General features: G+C 38.2%; 1 protein-coding gene across 1 annotated transcript in view; it reads left to right on the forward strand.

Annotated features, from left to right (window-relative positions):
- ITIH5 (inter-alpha-trypsin inhibitor heavy chain 5) overlaps positions 1-16,444 on the forward strand; it is a 121,663-nt gene extending 105,219 nt beyond the window's left edge. Inside the window, exons 11-14 of the mRNA XM_069765306.1 lie at positions 6,544-6,597; positions 9,379-9,495; positions 12,140-12,517; positions 15,464-16,444. Coding sequence (XP_069621407.1) covers positions 6,544-6,597; positions 9,379-9,495; positions 12,140-12,517; positions 15,464-15,741 — 827 coding nt within the window. The 3' untranslated portion in view covers positions 15,742-16,444. The remainder of the gene's footprint in view (positions 1-6,543; positions 6,598-9,378; positions 9,496-12,139; positions 12,518-15,463) is intronic.
- Positions 16,445-17,099: the final 655 nt, after the last annotated feature.

The following is a 17,099-nucleotide window of genomic DNA, read 5'->3' on the forward strand; positions in this document are numbered from 1 at the left end:
AGTATGTAGCTAATTAATTATTTTGAGAACCCTGCTATTAGAAGTGGAAATAAAGAACAAAGACAACAAATTACGAATGAAAATAGAGGAGCAAGAGAAACTGACTACAAACTAAAATGTGTCTATGCAAATGAACAGACCATGATAAACAAACAAGGATAATTGGAGCTGCTAAAACAAGAATAGCACTCAGCACTGAAATCTCATCTCCCGAGATCTTGGTGCCGAGATCTTCATCAGCACATGCACTGCCCCCGGCGGCCATTTTCCTGGAGTCCACCACATAGGAAGAAAAAAAGCAAATTCAAAAAAGCACAGAAGATAGAACCAGGAAATTACAGGCCAGTGAGCCTTAGTTTTATACAAGGAAAGATTTTTGAACAAATTATTAAACAGCATTTATGTAACTAATTGGATAAGAATACAGTAATTAAGTAATTATCCAGCATGGGTTTGTAGCAAATAAGTCATGCCAGAGTAATATAATTTCCTTCTATGATGGAATCACTGACTGGTTGGATCAGGGACATTCGGTAGGTATAATATATCTCGACTTCAGCAAATCATTTGATAAAGTATCTAAAATTATCCTTATTGAAAAAATGAACAAGTATGGAATTGACAAGGTTACGGTTAGGTGGATTCATAAATGGCTCAGTGATCATACTCAAAGGATGGTAATAAATGGTTTACATCCAATTTGAAGTGTTTCAAATGGGATACAACAAGGTTCTGTTTTGGCCCCAGTGTTGTTCAACATTTTTATAAATGATCTAGATAAGTGAACCAAAACTAACCAAATTGGCAGACAATGCAAAGCTATGAGGGATAGCTAACACTAGAGAAGACAGAAAAAGGATTCAGAAGAATCTACATAAGCTTGAACAATGGGCAGCGATTAACAGAATGGTATTTAACAGGGAAAAATGCAAGATTCTACATCTGGGCAGGAAAAACGAAAATTACATCTACAAAATGGGAGGAATAGAACTAAGCAATAGCACATGTGAAAAAGACTTGTATATATTAATAGATCACAGACTGCACATGAGTCAACATTGTGATGCAGCAGCAAAAAAGGCAAAGACAGTTCTGGGAGGTATTAAGAGAAGCACAGAGTCTAGATCACGTGACCTCATTATTCCCCTCTACCTTTTCATGGTCAGACCTCATTTGGAATGCTGTGTACAGTTGTGGGCCTCCAGATTTTTTAAAAGATATTGATAAACTGGAGCAAGTTCAGAGAAGAGCTACCAGGATGGTAAGGAGACTGCGAACTTTGTCCTATGATGAACAATTAAAAGATCTGGGAATGTTTAGCTTGCAAAAAAAGGCTAAGGCTTTCCTAATTTTAGGAAACTTAAGAGCTGTCTACAAATATCTGAAGGGATGTCACAGTGTAAAGGGACCATCCTAATTCTCATTTGCACATGGAAACATGAGAAGCAATGGATTGAAACTGAAAGGGAGAACATACAGATTAGATTTAAGAAAAAACTTTTTGACGGTAAGGGTAATCAATGAGTGGAACAGCTTGCCACAAAAGGTGATGAGCTCTCCTTCAATGGAAGTCTTCAGAGGCAGAACAGACATCTATCTGAGATAGTGAATCCTGCATTGAGCAGACAGCTGGACATGATGACCCTGCAGGTCCCTTCCAAATCTAACATTCAATGATGCACTCTACACAACTCACTTATGCCAGCCTGATGCACTCTACACAATTTACATATGCCACCACATTATAAAATTGACATACCAGGAAAACAGTAGATCAATTCCACTTTTGGGGGTTTCAACCTTTTAAGCACATAAGGGGCTCTCTAAATGCGATGTGACACCAGCAGACTAATCCATCAAAGTCTGCATTCCAAAACGTCACTCCGTCCTTTCCAATCTCTGCAGTGTGCCTAAACAATAGTTTTCCCCACATATGAAGTATTGGCGTACCCAGGAAAATTTTCACAACAAATTTTAGGGTCCATTTTCTCCTGCTATCCTTGTGATAATAAAACGTTTTGTGCAGCTTTTAGAATGGTGTTATTTTGGGGTATTTTCTGTAATATAGGCCAATATTTTTGTAAATTAAAATTTTCCTTTTCACAGTTCTAGGTTGCAAAATTCTGGGAAGTACCTATGCTCTCCACCATTTTAGACAAATTCCTTGAGGGGTCTAGTTTCCAAAATGGTGTCAATTGTGGGGGATTTCCACTGTTTAGGCACATCAAAGGCTCTCCAAACATGACATGATTCCAGCACACCATTCCATCAAAGTTTGCATTCCAAAACGTCACTCCTTCCTTTCTGAGCTTTGCCGTGTTCCGAAACAGTAGTTTTTCCCCATATATGAGGTATCAGCATACTCAGGATGAAATTGCACAACAATTTTTTAGGTCCATTTTCTCCTGTTACCCTTGTGAAAATAAAATGTTCTGAAGTTTTTAGAATGGTGTCATTTTGGGGTATTTTCTGTCATATCGTCCCCTCAAAGTAACTTCAAATGGGATATGATCCCTAAAAAAATGGTTTTGAAAATTTTGTTTGAAAAATGAGAAATCGATACTCAACTTTTAACCCTTCCAACTTCCTAGCAAAAAAATGTGTTCAAAAATTGTGCTGATGTAAAGTAGACATGTGAGAAATGTTATTTATTAACTATTTCGTGTGACATAACGCTCTGGTTTAAGGGCATAACAATTAAAAGTTTGAAAATTTTGATATTTTAACATTTTCGCCAAATTTTGCCAAATTTCCAATTATTTCACAAATAAATGAAAGTTATATTGAACAAATTTTACCACTAACATGAAGTATAATATGTCTCGAAAAAAGACTCTCAGAATCAGTTTAATCCGTTAAAGTGTTCACGAGTTATTACTACATAGTGTGAAACCTGTCAGAATTGTAAAATTTGGTCTGGTTATGATCTTGCAATTTTTACTAAAAATTCACTTGGCTTTACAATAAACTGCCTTTTCAGTAGATATTACTTTTAGTATTATTATGCTTAATAATAATTCTATTTATATAGTGCTAACATACAGCTCTGGCAAAAATTAAGAGACCACTGCAAAATGTTCAGTTTGTCTGATTTTTCTCTTTATAGGTATATTTTGAGTAAAATTTAAATCTGACAACGTCTCCGAATTTCCAAGCAATACATTTTGTATTTTTTTTCACAAAAGGAGAAATGGTCAAAATGTAAAAAAAAAAACCCAGTGCTTTCAGACCTCAAATAATGCAAAGAAAACAAGTTCATAATCATTTAGAAACAACAATACTAATGTTTTAACTCAGGAAGAGTTCAGAAATCAATATTTTGTGGAATACCATGATTTTTAATCACAGATTTCATGCGTCTTGGCATGCTTTCCACCAGTCTATCACACTGCTTCTGCGGCAAAAATTTAAGCAGTTCTTCTTTGTTTGATGGCTTGTGACTATCCATCATCCTCTAGATTACATTCCAGAGGTTTTCAATGGGGTTCAGGTCTGGAGATTGGGCTGCCCAGGACAGGGTTTTGATGTGGTCGTCTCTTAAGTTTTGCCAGAGCTGTATAGCACCAATAATTTCCACAGCACTTTACAGACATCATCATCACTGTCACCATTCTGGCTCACAGTGTATAAAAATTCCTTATCAGTATGTCAATAGTCTACTATATAATTGTCTAAGGGTTCCTTCCGTCTTTCTGTCTGTCCTTCTGTCTGTCTTTCTGTCTGTCACGGAAATCCCAAGTCGCTGATTGGTCGTGGCCGTTTTGCCACAACCAATCAGCGACGGACACAGTCAGGCAGCGAAATGGCCGCTCCTTACTCCCCGCAGTCAGTGCCCACTCCATAACCCCCCCAAGCAGTGCCCACAAAGGGTTAATGGCAGCGTTAATGGACCGCGTTATGCCGCGGTGTAACGCACTCCGTTAACGCTGCTATTAACCCTGCGTGACCAACTTTTTACTATTGATGCTGCCTAAGCAGCATCAATAGTAAAAAGATCTAATGTTAAAAATAATAAAAAAATAAAAAATCATTATATACTCACCTTCCTTGGGCCCCTGCATCCAGCCGAGGCCTTTCCCGCTCCTAGCAACGCTCCTGTGACCGGTCTATGCATTGCGGTCTCGCGAGATGATGACGTAGCTGTCTCGCGAGACAGCTACGTCATCATCTCGTGAGACCGCAATGCACTCTTGGGACCGGAGCGTTGCGAGGAGCATCGGTAAATGCCTCGGCTGGATCCGGGGGGCCGACGGAGGGTGAGTATATAACTATTTTTTATTTTAATTCTTTTTTTAACAGGGATATGGTGTCTACATTGCTATATACTATGTGGGCTGTGTTAGATACTGCGTGGGCTGTGTTATATACTACATCTCTGTGCTATATGTTATATGGGCTGTGCTATATACTGCGTGGCTGTGGTATATATTACGTGGCTGGGCAACATACTACATTGCTGTACTTTTTACTACGTGGCCTGTGGTATAAACTGCAAGGGCTGTGTTATATACTACATCTCTGTGCAATATACTACGTGGCTGTGCTATATACTACGTGGCCTGGGTTATATACTGCATGGGCAGTGATATATACTACATCTCTGTGCTATATACTACGTGACTGTGCTATATACTACGTGACCTGGGTTACATACTGCATGGGCAGTGTTATATACTACATCTCTGTGCTGTATACAGTACTACATGGCTGTGCTATATACTACGTGGCTGTGCAATATATTACGTGGCTGTGCAATATGCTACATGGCTGTGCAATATATTATGTGGCTGGGTAATATACTACGTGTCTGTGCTATATACTACGTGTCTGCGCTATATACTACGTGTCTGTGCTATATACTACATCACTGTGCTATATACTACGTGGCCTGTGTTATATACTGCATTGGCTGTGTTATATACTATGTGGCTGTGCTATATACTACATGGCTGTGCAATATATTACGTGGCTGTACTATATACTACGTGGTTGTGCAATATAATACGTGGCTATGCAATATGCTACGTGGCTGTGCAATATATTATGTGGCTGGGCAATATACTATGTGTCTGTGCTATATACTACGTGTCTGTGCTATATACTATGTGTCTGTGCAATATACTACGTGTCTGTGCTATATACTATGTGGCTGGACAATATATTATGTGGCTGTGCAATATGCTATGTGGTTGTGAAATATATTATGTGACTGGGCAATATACTACGTGTCTGTGCTATATACTACGTGTCTGTGCGATATACTACGTGGCCAGTGTTATATACTGCATGGGCAGTGTTATATACTACGTCTCTGTGCTATATACTACGTGGCTGTGCAATATATTACGTGGTTGTGCAATATATTATGTGGCTGGGCAATATACTATGTGTCTGTGCTATATACTACGTGTCTGTGCTATATACTACGTGGCTGGGCAATATACTATGTGTCTGTGCAATATACTACATGTCTGTGCTATATACTACATGGCTGTGCTATATACTACGTGGTGTGCAATATATTATGTGGCTGGGCAATATACTATGTGTCTGTGCTATATACTGTGTCTGTGCAATATACTACGTGGCTGGGCAATATACTACATGTCTGCTATATACTACGTGGCTGGGCAATATACTACGTGTCTGTGCTATATACAACATGTCTGTGCAATATACTATGTGTCTGTGCTATATACTACGTGTCTGTGCAATATACTACGTGTCTGTGCTATATACTATGTGGCTGGGCAGTAATTGGTCGCAGCCGGCCGAATCCTGTGTATAAATTGCATTATTCTGAAAACTTCATAAATAAACTACATACAGATTCTAGAATACCCGATGCGTTAGAATCGGGCCGCCATCTAGTCATATCATAATCACCCACAGGCTCGGTTACTATTGTATGACTAAATGAGAGAGGTGTATAGATCACAAATGAACCACCATTCACAATCAGTGATGTCATAGTTCACTTTTCCCCCTGAAAAATGACCTCCGCGTAGCTGACAGAGCATGCTCACAACACTCTCACATAGAAGTAAATGGGCCACCTCCATACAATTGTGTCTTATGGTTCTTAACTTTAAATGCCTCTATAATCACGTATAGAAAATAGAATGTAAAAAATGTACTTTTAAAAACTAACAAAAGTAGAAGAAATTAATATTTTTGAGCAATAAAAAAATAACCTGTTGATGTAATTAAATACGAGACATTCCCCTTAATTCAAAGAAAAAAACAGTGAAAAAAGAAAAGCTGATCATAGGGGAACATTGTGAATTGCCACATTCATGTCCTCTATTAAGGCTCTTAACAGCAGGTTTTACTAAAAATAACCGTTGCAATGTGCTGGTAGAAGTGAAGGTGCAGGTCAATGTTCCTAACAATGAAACTTCAAAGTGTGGATTTTACAGTAGCGCTGTGTAAATATTTTTTAAGGGAAACATGTTGTCAAAAGGAAGCACAGACATAACTGATGTTGTTGGCAGGGAAATGCACAGTAATACACATTATATAATTTTATTTTTGTGTTTATAGGAATTCCATCTAAACTAATAAGCACAAGCAAACCACCCATCTCCAAAACATCAGGTAATTTCATGGAAATATTATAATATATTTTTTACCTAATGCCTACTTAGTTACATAAAGGCTATTTCAGATGTCCGTGATAATCGTTCTGATGTCGGATCGCAATGCATGAGGATCTCCTGGCCTGAAAGAGACGGCTTCATAGGAATATATGGAGCTATCATGCTCAGGTCAGATGTGCGGCCAGCCCATGCATTGCGATCCGACATCGGACATCTGAAATAGCTATAAGAATAATAGTATCACAATCATAATAGAATAATATATATTATATATTTATGTGTATATTTACATTCATAGCTTGAGATATGTAAATCTTTGAAAAAATTGCCTCGTCAGCACTTCACTGATGAGTTATTTTTTAACTAGATTATTCCATGGGATGCCTCTCCAATAATAAGAGGTTGTGTTTGTTTTGCTTAGAAAAAAGACACTTCAGAGGAGATCTCATGTATACGTATAAATACATGTGTGGCCAATATAAAGGGCTGGCGCATGACTTTTTCATTCCAAACGACATTCATTATGTGTGGAGGAAAGGGGATTACGGCAGCTGAGCAGGAAATGGTTCTTTACAGTTAGAGCAGTAAGACTATGGAATGCCCGACCACAAGAGGTAATATAATGGCAGCTACATAACATTTAAAAAAAGGGCTGGATGCTTCTCTCACAGCAAATGGTTTTGTGGGTTATAGATTATAATCTAGTGATAGGGAATGTATAACTGGTGGAGGAAGCTTGAACTTGATGCACCAATGTCTTTTTTCAACCTATGTAGCCAAATGAGAGAGGTGTATTTGCTACATGTAAAACAATGAATAACATTAGTTTTTCTACCTGGAAAAAGGCTCCAATCTGGTGATGAAACACATTGGTGTGATAAAAATCTTAATTTTATACCATTGAGGAATCTTCATTCCCGCAAGCGCAGCCCAGCTCCCAATGAAGGTAGAAATAGAAATCTATATTCCAGCATTTCAGCATTTATATGTGGTACATACAGTTCCATAATAAAAAAGTCTTCAGTGAATTGTCAGGCATCCACTCATCTCTACCCTAATAGATGTCATAACCATCCAAAGTCCAACCACATGGGCTGAATATTTTATACAAAAGAAAAAAGGAAGTAAATCCCCAGCGTGAAACTTGGATAAAAGTTCACTTTGTTTAGACAAATCCATTCAAATCCTTGTTTCATAGTGCAAATAATGGAGTGCATGATGGCTGTACCACTATGAAACAACGATTTTAATGGATTTTGTCTAAATAAATTGAACTGTTATCCAAGCTGGGGATTTACTTCTTTTTTTCTTCTGTTGTGGACAACGCCTCTGATCCAGGCACCTCCGTGCGTGAATTTCATTCTGAGTCAATCAAGACTTTTGTTCCTGTGCAAGCTTGCACACAAGGATTTCTGCTTCAAACTGGTGAGCTGAATATTTCCCCTTCCCTTTTCCCTTGCATATACAATATTTTATAAAGGAACAAGTTTATTTTTCATGATTAAAAAATACAGGGGACAATTTACTGGAAAAATAAGACATGAGAGCAATACATGTTAACCCTTGCCCATGTGGCCTTTAAGTATAACTAGATATAACAGATGGAAAAAGAAAACAAAAAGCAGCACCAAAAGAAGACAGAGGGTGCAAAAAAATCCTTCCAGGTATATACCAAACCTCATGCTATTGTCCAGAAAGATGAAGGCAGCACTCCAGTAGAAAAAAAGGCTTGAGAAAGGTCCACACTCTGGACTGAAACGTTGCACATGGGCCAATAAAATACCCTTATTTTTTCTACTGGAGTGCTGCCTTCATCTTTCTGGACAATAGATATAATAGATGGTTATAGACTGCTGTGGTGGGCCAGCCATCAATGTGGTTTGCCTTTCTGGCACATCTTCTCCCTCATCTCTTTCTACCACTCTACTTGTGCTTTCTGCTCTGCTATTGATCTAAAACTAACATCCTCCATAAAGTGAATCTTCCACTCCCACTTTTCTCATGGTGCATCCGTTTTATGAAATGCGCCACCAATAGACAATCCAATTAACTCCTGTTAACCACAGTTTTAAGTGTACCCTAAAACACATCTCTTTTGACAGGTCTATCACCTCACCTGTGTAGTCTAACTATTTCAGTTCTCCCTTCAAACACTTTCCTCAGAATCTGTCCCTTCCTATGATCCGTTCATAGAACATAGACAGATACTTGCTCGAGAGTCAGTTCATACATCTTTAAATGAATACCCTTATTCAGTATAAAGATGGCCAGACCTACAATACAGGCACTTTATTGTTACCTATTTAGTCACTCAATTTTTCCATAGATTGCAAGCTCTTATGAGCAGGTTCTTGCTCCTCTTGTTTGAAATGTTGAAATATGAGTTATTATGTGATGTCTAAGATTGTTTGTCTGGAGATAAAATTGCTATAGAAATAAAATCATTATCTTGGAAAATCCAGCAGGATGGATGCCCATATATTATATCCACATGCCCCAATGGGTCATATGGATAAGCATTTTGTTTTCAATGACCACCATGTAACATTGGTGAGAAAATGTATGGATGCACGCCTTATAGATGTCATAGAAAGGTACCTGGAAAAATCCAGCACACAACTTGTTAAATGGTTATGCTTCAAGAATCTGCACGAACTGATGACTTAAAGATTCAAAAGAACAAACGTAATATATTTTTATCCGTATAAGCAAGATTTTTACAGACACCTGGATTAAATGATTCTTAGCTAACCTTTTGTCTTTCTCTCTGTCCTATTAGCGGATGGAGATCCCCATTTTGTTGTTGATTTCCCACTGAGTAAACTGACAGTGTGCTTCAACATTGATGGTGAGCCTGGTGACATACTAAGGCTTGTGTCCGATCACAAAAACTCTGGTAAGTTGCTAATAAACTTTGTGATTAACCAGTCAAATGAAAGAACAAAAACTAATTTTATGCATGAAGTCTCGACTAATACTATTTCAGAAATGCTTTTCCTGTGTTCATTCATGTAACTAATATTTTAGATGTTAAGTCATTTCAATCATCTTCACCTTAGTTCCCAAGCCAGGTCTTCTTGGCTTTAGTCTTCCAGGTTCTTAATTCTTCACGGTAAGGAGTTCAATCCTCCATCCATGTAACTCCAATTACATTTATAACAAACTGTGACAAGGAGTAATCGATCTAAATAAACCCTACACAATTTCTACAAAATAAATTTAAAAAAGACAAAATAAAAATATACAGTACAGACCAAAAGTTTGGACACACCTTCTCATTCAAAGATTTTTCTGTATTTTCATGACTATGAAAATTGTAAATTCACACTGAAGGCATGAAAACTATGAATTAACACATGTGGAATTATATACTTAACAAAAAAGTGTGAAACAACAGAAAATATGTCTTATATTCTAGGTTCTTCAAAGTAGCCACCTTTTGCTTTGATGACTGCTTTGCACACTCTTGGCATTCTCTTGATGAGTTTCAAGAGGTAGTCACCGGAAATGGTCTTCCAACAATCTTGAAGGAGTTCCCAGAGATGCTTAGCACTTGTTGGCCCTTTTGCCTTCACTCTGCGGTCCAGCTCACCCCAAACCATCTCGATTGGGTTCAGGTCTGGTGACCGTGGAGGTCAGGTCATCTTGCGTAGCACCCCATCACTCTCCTTCTTGGTCAAATAGTCCTTACACAGCCTGGAGGTCTGTTTGGGGTCATTGTCCTGTTGATAAATAAACGATGGTCCAACTAAACACAAACCAGATGGAATGGCATGCCACTGCAAGATGCTGTGGTAGACATGCTGGTTCAGTATGCCCTCAGTTTTGAATAAATCTCCAACAGTGTTACCAGCAAAGCACCCCCACACCATCACACCTCCTCCTGCATGCTTCACGGTGGGAACCAGGCATGTAGAGTCCATCCGTTCACCTATTCTGCGTCGCACTAAGACATGGTGGTTGGAACCAAAGATCTCAAATTTGGACTCCTCAGACCAAAGCACAGATTTCCACTGGTCTAATGTTCATTCCTTGTGTTCTTTAGCCCAAACAAGTCTCTTCTGCTTGTTGCCTGTCCTTAGCAGTGGTTTCCTAGCAGCTATTTTACCATGAAGGCCTGATGCACAAAGTCTCCTCTTAACAGTTGTTGTAGAGATGTGTCTACTGCTAGAACTCTGTGTGGCATTGACCTGGTCTCTAATCTGAGCTGCTGTTAACCTGCGATTTCTGAGGCTGGTGACTCGAATAAACTTATCCTCAGAAGCAGAGGTGACTCTTGGTCTTCCTTTCCTGGGGTGGTCCTCATGTGAGCCAGTTTCTTTGTAGCATTTGATGGTTTTTGCAACTGCACTTGGGGACACTTTCAAAGTTTTCCCAATTTGTCGGACTGACTGACCTTCATTTCTTAAAGTAATGATGGCCACTCGTTTTTCTTTACTTAGCTGCTTTTTTCTTGCCATAATACAAATTCTAACAGTCTATTCAGTAGGACCATCAGCTGTGTATCCACCAGACTTATGCTCAACACAACTGATGGTCCCAACCCCATTTATAAGGCAACAAATCCCACTTATTAAACCTGACAGGGCACACCTGTGAGGTGAAAATAATTTCCGGTGACTACCTCTTGAAGCTCATCAAGAGAATGCCAAGAGTGTGCAAAGCAGTCATCAAAGCAAAAGGTGGCTACATTGAAGAACCTAGAATATAAGACATATTTTCTGTTGTTTCACACTTTTTTGTTAAGTATATAATTCCACATGTGTTAATTCATACTTTTGAAGCCTTCAGTGTGAATTTACAATTTTCATGGTCATGAAAATACAGAAAAATCTTTAAATGAGATGGTGTCCAAACTTTTGGTTTGTATTGTATGTTCATTCAACCAAATACAAAATTATTGATCGTTTTACTGGTCACAATCGACTAAATCATTAAGCCATTAATATGAACATAAAGGAACAGAATTATAAGCCAAGTATATTTATAGCTAAATGTAATGTCTACAATATATACATTTCACAACAGTTTTTTCCACTGTAAATGTGAAAGATTAGCCTGTCATACACATTAGATGGCTTAGTCGGTCTTTTGCCCGGCAGCCATCTCAGCCATACACATACCAGCGCATGTTCAGCTGAGCTCTCCTGTGTTTTCTATGAGAGCAATTGCCAAACATGTCTGGTGACGTCTTATCTACAAGAGGCAATATGATCATCTGTTTGAAATTGTACATCATGAATCGATATTTCCACAACAACAAATTTTCTGGGACTCCCATACACATTAGACTGTCAGTTGAACCTGAATATCATCAATATCATTGGGTTCGGCCAACATTTGTCTAATGTGAATGAGGGCTTAAGTGTTAATTATTGTTTGGGATAGACATTTATACACACTGGTGTTAGATGTTCAGAACTTTCCTATTTTACCACCACCGTTTAAATTGTACGATTTTAAACTACGAACCTTTGCCTAAACCATTGTAGTCCAATATCTGAATAACCTAAGTAAATCATGTTCTATTTATGTTTAAGGTGTAACCGTAAATGGAGAGTTAATTGGAGCTCCTGCCCCACCAAATGGTCATAAGAAACATAGGACCTACTTTAGCAGAATTACCATCATCATCAATAAACCAAGGCGCTCTTATATAGAAGTTACTCCCTTCAAAGTTATACTGGACAGTAAAGATCGTCTCATTCTCAAATGTGACAAGAACGCTATAGTGAAAAACGATGATCTAATGGTATCCATCACTGCCAAGTCAAATGTCACCATAACTGTCCAAGGGACCATTAGCTTTGTAATTCTGGTTCATCGCTATAAAAATCCAGCTCCTTATCAGAAGAATCACTTGGGATTTTACATTTCTAACAGCAAAGGATTGTCTACTAATTCTCATGGCCTATTAGGTAAGGTGGAAAACTCTTAAATTCACGGTCTTTCATTTGCTGCAGTGGATGTATAGATTTACAAAACAAGAAGTTGCTACAGCAGAATTTACTAAAGGAACAAAAAAGGAATAATTAACTTAAAGGGACTCTGTCACCTGAATTTGGAGGGAACAATTTTCAGCCATAGGGGCGGGGCTTTTGGGTGTTTGAATCACCCTTTCCTTACCCGCTGGCTGCATGCTGGCTGCAATATCGGATTGAAGTTCATTCTCTGTCCTCCATAGTACACTCCTGCGCAAGTCAAGATTGCCTTGTGCAGGCATGTACTACGGAGGACAGAGAATGAACTTCAATCCAATATTGCAGCCAGCATGCAGCCAGCGGGTAAGGAAAGGGCGAATCAAACACTCAAAAACCCCGCCCCTATGGCTGAAAATTGTTCCCTCCAAATTCAGGTGACAGAGTCCCTTTAAAGGGAAAATATGGTATCAGCCTATCAGTTATTCTTCATTTTAGAAAAAGCTATACAATCATTAACAGTGCCTGAGACACTGGTACCAGCATTCGGATACATGCTATATAACAGCTACAAGGAAATAGGAGGCAATAGATTGGGTACCCACTTAATTAAATACTGTGAGCACTTAATTACATTTTGTGAGCAGTGTGTATATATATATATATATATATCTATATATATATACATATATATATGTATATATATATATATACACAGTACAGACCAAAAGTTTGGACACACCTTCTCATTCAAAGATTTTTCTGTATTTTTATGACTATGAAAATTGTACATTCACACTGAAGGCATCAAAACTATGAATTAACACATGTGGAATTATATACATAACAAAAAAGTGTGAAACAACTGAAAATATGTCTTATATTCTAGGTTCTTCAAAGTAGCCACTTTTTGCTTTGATTACTGCTTTCCACACTCTTGGCATTCTCTTGATGAGCTTCAAGAGGTAGTCATCGGAAATGGTTTTCACTTCACAGGTGTGCCCTGTCAGGTTTAATAAGTGGGATTTATTGCCTCATAAATGGGGTTGGGACCATCAGTTGTGTTGAGCATAAGTCTGGTGGATACACAGCTGAATTGTACTATGGCAAGTAAAAAGCAGCTAAGTAAAGAAAAACTATTGGCCATCATTACTTTAAGAAATGAAGGTCAGTCAGTCTGAAAAATTGGGAAAACTTTGAAATTGTCCCCAAGTGCAGTTGCAAAAACCATCAAATTTAGTCTAGTCTAGACTAGACTTATTTAGTCTAGAAAAAAGACGACTGAGGGGCGATCTAATAACCATGTATAAGTATATAAGGGGACAATACAAATATCTCGCTGAGGATCTGTTTATACCAAGGAAGGTGACGGGCACAAGAGGGCATTCTTTGCATCTGGAGGAGAGAAGGTTTTTCCACCAACATAGAAGAGGATTCTTTACTGTTAGGGCAGTGAGAATCTGGAATTGCTTGCCTGAGGAGGTGGTGATGGCGAACTCAGTCGAGGGGTTCAAGAGAGGCCTGGATGTCTTCCTGGAGCAGAACAATATTGTATCATACAATTATTAGGTTCTGTAGAAGGACGTAGATCTGGGGATTTATTATGATGGAATATAGGCTGAACTGGATGGACAAATGTCTTTTTTCGGCCTTACTAACTATGTTACTATGTTACTATGTAAATGCTACAAAGAAACTGGCTCACATGAGGACCACCCCAGGAAAGGAAGACCAAGAGTCACCTCTGCTTCTGAGGATAAGTTTATCCGAGTCACCAGTCTCAGAAATTGCAGGTTAACAGCAGCTCAGATTAGAGACCAGGTCAATGCCACACAGAGTTCTAGCAGTAGACACATCTCTACAACAACTGTTAAGAGGAGACTTTGTGCATCTTCATGGTAAAATAGCTGCTAGGAAACCACTGCTAAGGACAGGCAACAAGCAGAAGAGACTTGTTTGGGCTAAAGAACACAAGGAATGGACATTAGCCAGTGGAAATCTGTGCTTTGGTCTGATGAGTCCAAATTTGAGATCTTTCGTTCCAACGACCGTGTCTTTGTGCGACGCAGAAAAGGTGAACTGATGGACTCTACATGCCTGGTTCCCACCGTGAAGCATGGAGTAGGAGGTGTGATGGTGTGGGGGTGATTTTCTGGTGACACTGTTGGGGATTTATTTAAAATTGAAAGCATATTGAACCAGCATGGCTACCACAGCATCTTGCAGCTGCATGCTATTCCATCAGGTTTGCATTTAGTTGGACCATCATTTATTTTTCAACAGGACAATGACCCCAAACACACCTCCAGGCTATGTAAGGGCTTTTTGACCAAGAAAGAGAGTGATGGGGTGCTACGCCAGATGACCTGGCCTCCACAGTCACCAGACCTGAACCCAATCAAGATGGTTTGGGGTGAGCTGGACCACAGGGTGAGCTTAGACTAATGTTAGACCGTGTAGGACCGCCCCAATAGGGTCATCTTGCTAATGGTGGGATGACTTTTATGTTTTTTTTATACAAAATTCAGTGTTACTAAAACACTGTTATTTAAATGCACTTTTGTTTTTTTTACTTATTTAGTTACAGCAGGGTTTATGCTCAATTTATTTCTAGTAAATTTTGTTTGTTTAATGGCTAATGTGAACATGCGTTTACATGTTGCAGGTATACCAACCCAAACTCCAGCTCAATTTGAGTGTCATTACAGAAGAATTTGTGATGTTTAGAAAATTTTTGTCCCAGCTTTTCATGATTTGAAAATCACTAACACGTCGGTTGATCCTGTTATTTCCACAACTCCAAGACTTTTCTTTTCTGTGTTGCAGTTTGAATGTTGGATACACTAGTTCTATTTCTGAGGATGCAATACTTTTAGTTAATTAGCAAGTTGTTTAAGAATTATAAGGAGACAGATGTAGTTACATTATCGTTTATTTTTTTCACAGGTCAATTCTTATACAATGAAGTTAAAGTCACAAACGTGTCAGTGGGCACCAAGGGCCAAGCCACAGCCCTGTCTTCAAATATTGTCAGTATGTTGAAGGTGCAAAATCGCTCTGTCCCTGTGATAAGAAAGCAGAGGAAGTTGTACAACGGCCTTCATCAAGTTGAATGTTGGTTTGCAAAAAATAATGCTGAAAAACTGATTGATGGGATTTATCAGGATTATCTGGTATCTCATCCCTTTGACTGTGGGAATGATTTAATAGCAAATGAAATTTAAATCATAATTCAAGGTGGACAATATCAACAATATTCAGCTCATCAGTTTCCAGGAGACAATCTGTGGACTAGAACGTGATGGCAGCAAAATGTTGTTTCCTTACATTTGGATCCATCTGACACAGTGGGTATATACTGATGTCTTTATGGGTTACAGAAAATACTGTGACTTGTCTGCATAATTTGTTCCTTGAGAACATTTACAAAACAACCAAAGCATAGTTTTTTTCTATATATGGTAGTTGATATGATGCTCAAGCTCATGACTGCATAGATAGGTGTTAAAGAGGACCTGTCGCCAGGTCAAAAGTGACCATTTTTGCTCTTGCTTTAAATCTGCCAGACATATAGACCTTTTCACTATGTGTTGATTTCTATAGTCTTTACCAAATTGACGAGGCATATAGTATTCTTTGGGGGGAGTAGTGGAGTGAGTGGAAATCTTTAGGCTGTGAATCTGATCACTTGGAAAAGACCATTAAAATTATGACTAAATAAAAGGGCCCATGTCTCCGGAACCACATGACTGATTTGAAAAAAAAAATCAGAAAAAAATATAGTCAGGAGACCAATGGAAATAAAACAAAAGCAAAAAATTGTCGCCTGGTGAAAGGTCCTCCTTAAAGGTAAAGTCTTCTTTATACTATACTCCTATGATATATAGTAACTTCTTGTGTACAATGAAAATCTGAACCGTTTACTGAGTAATTTACAAAATCATTTTTACTAGTTACTTTACATTATTTATTCATTTGGATTCAGATTTATCGTATTGTGTGGATGGTCCTTTTAGGTCAAGCACATTTTATCCAAGGCATTAAAAACTTACGTCCGGATGTACAGAGCAGATTGAGACACTATTAATACAAAATAAGTTAGAATCTTAGTTACTTATGAAGACTGGAGGAACCCATGTACATGGAAATGGAAACCAGTTTACAATGGTTTGACTTAATTAATTTAGGATTATTTTGACACAGTTTAGGACTTGCATAAAATGCAGTGAAATGACAGTACTACTTTGAAGAATTATAATTTGGATTGTTTAGATCTCTAATATTTATGTCACATTGAATTTTAAAATCTGACTACAGGTACATGTACAGTGGGGAAGAAAAGTATTTAGAAACCAATTGTGCAAGTTCTCCCACTTAAAAAGATGAGAGAGGCCTGTAATTGACATAATAGGTAGACCATAACTATGAGAGTCAAAATGAGAAAACAAATCAAGAAAATCGCCTTGTCTGATTTGTCAAGATTTATTTAGCAAATTATGGTGGAAAATAAGTATTTGGTCATTAACAAAAGTTCATCTCAATATTTTGTTATATATCCTTTGCTGGCAATCATAGAGGTCAA

The sequence above is a fragment of the Ranitomeya imitator genome, chromosome 4, assembly GCF_032444005.1.
Source record: "Ranitomeya imitator isolate aRanImi1 chromosome 4, aRanImi1.pri, whole genome shotgun sequence".
In the NCBI taxonomy this organism is placed as follows: domain Eukaryota; kingdom Metazoa; phylum Chordata; class Amphibia; order Anura; family Dendrobatidae; genus Ranitomeya; species Ranitomeya imitator.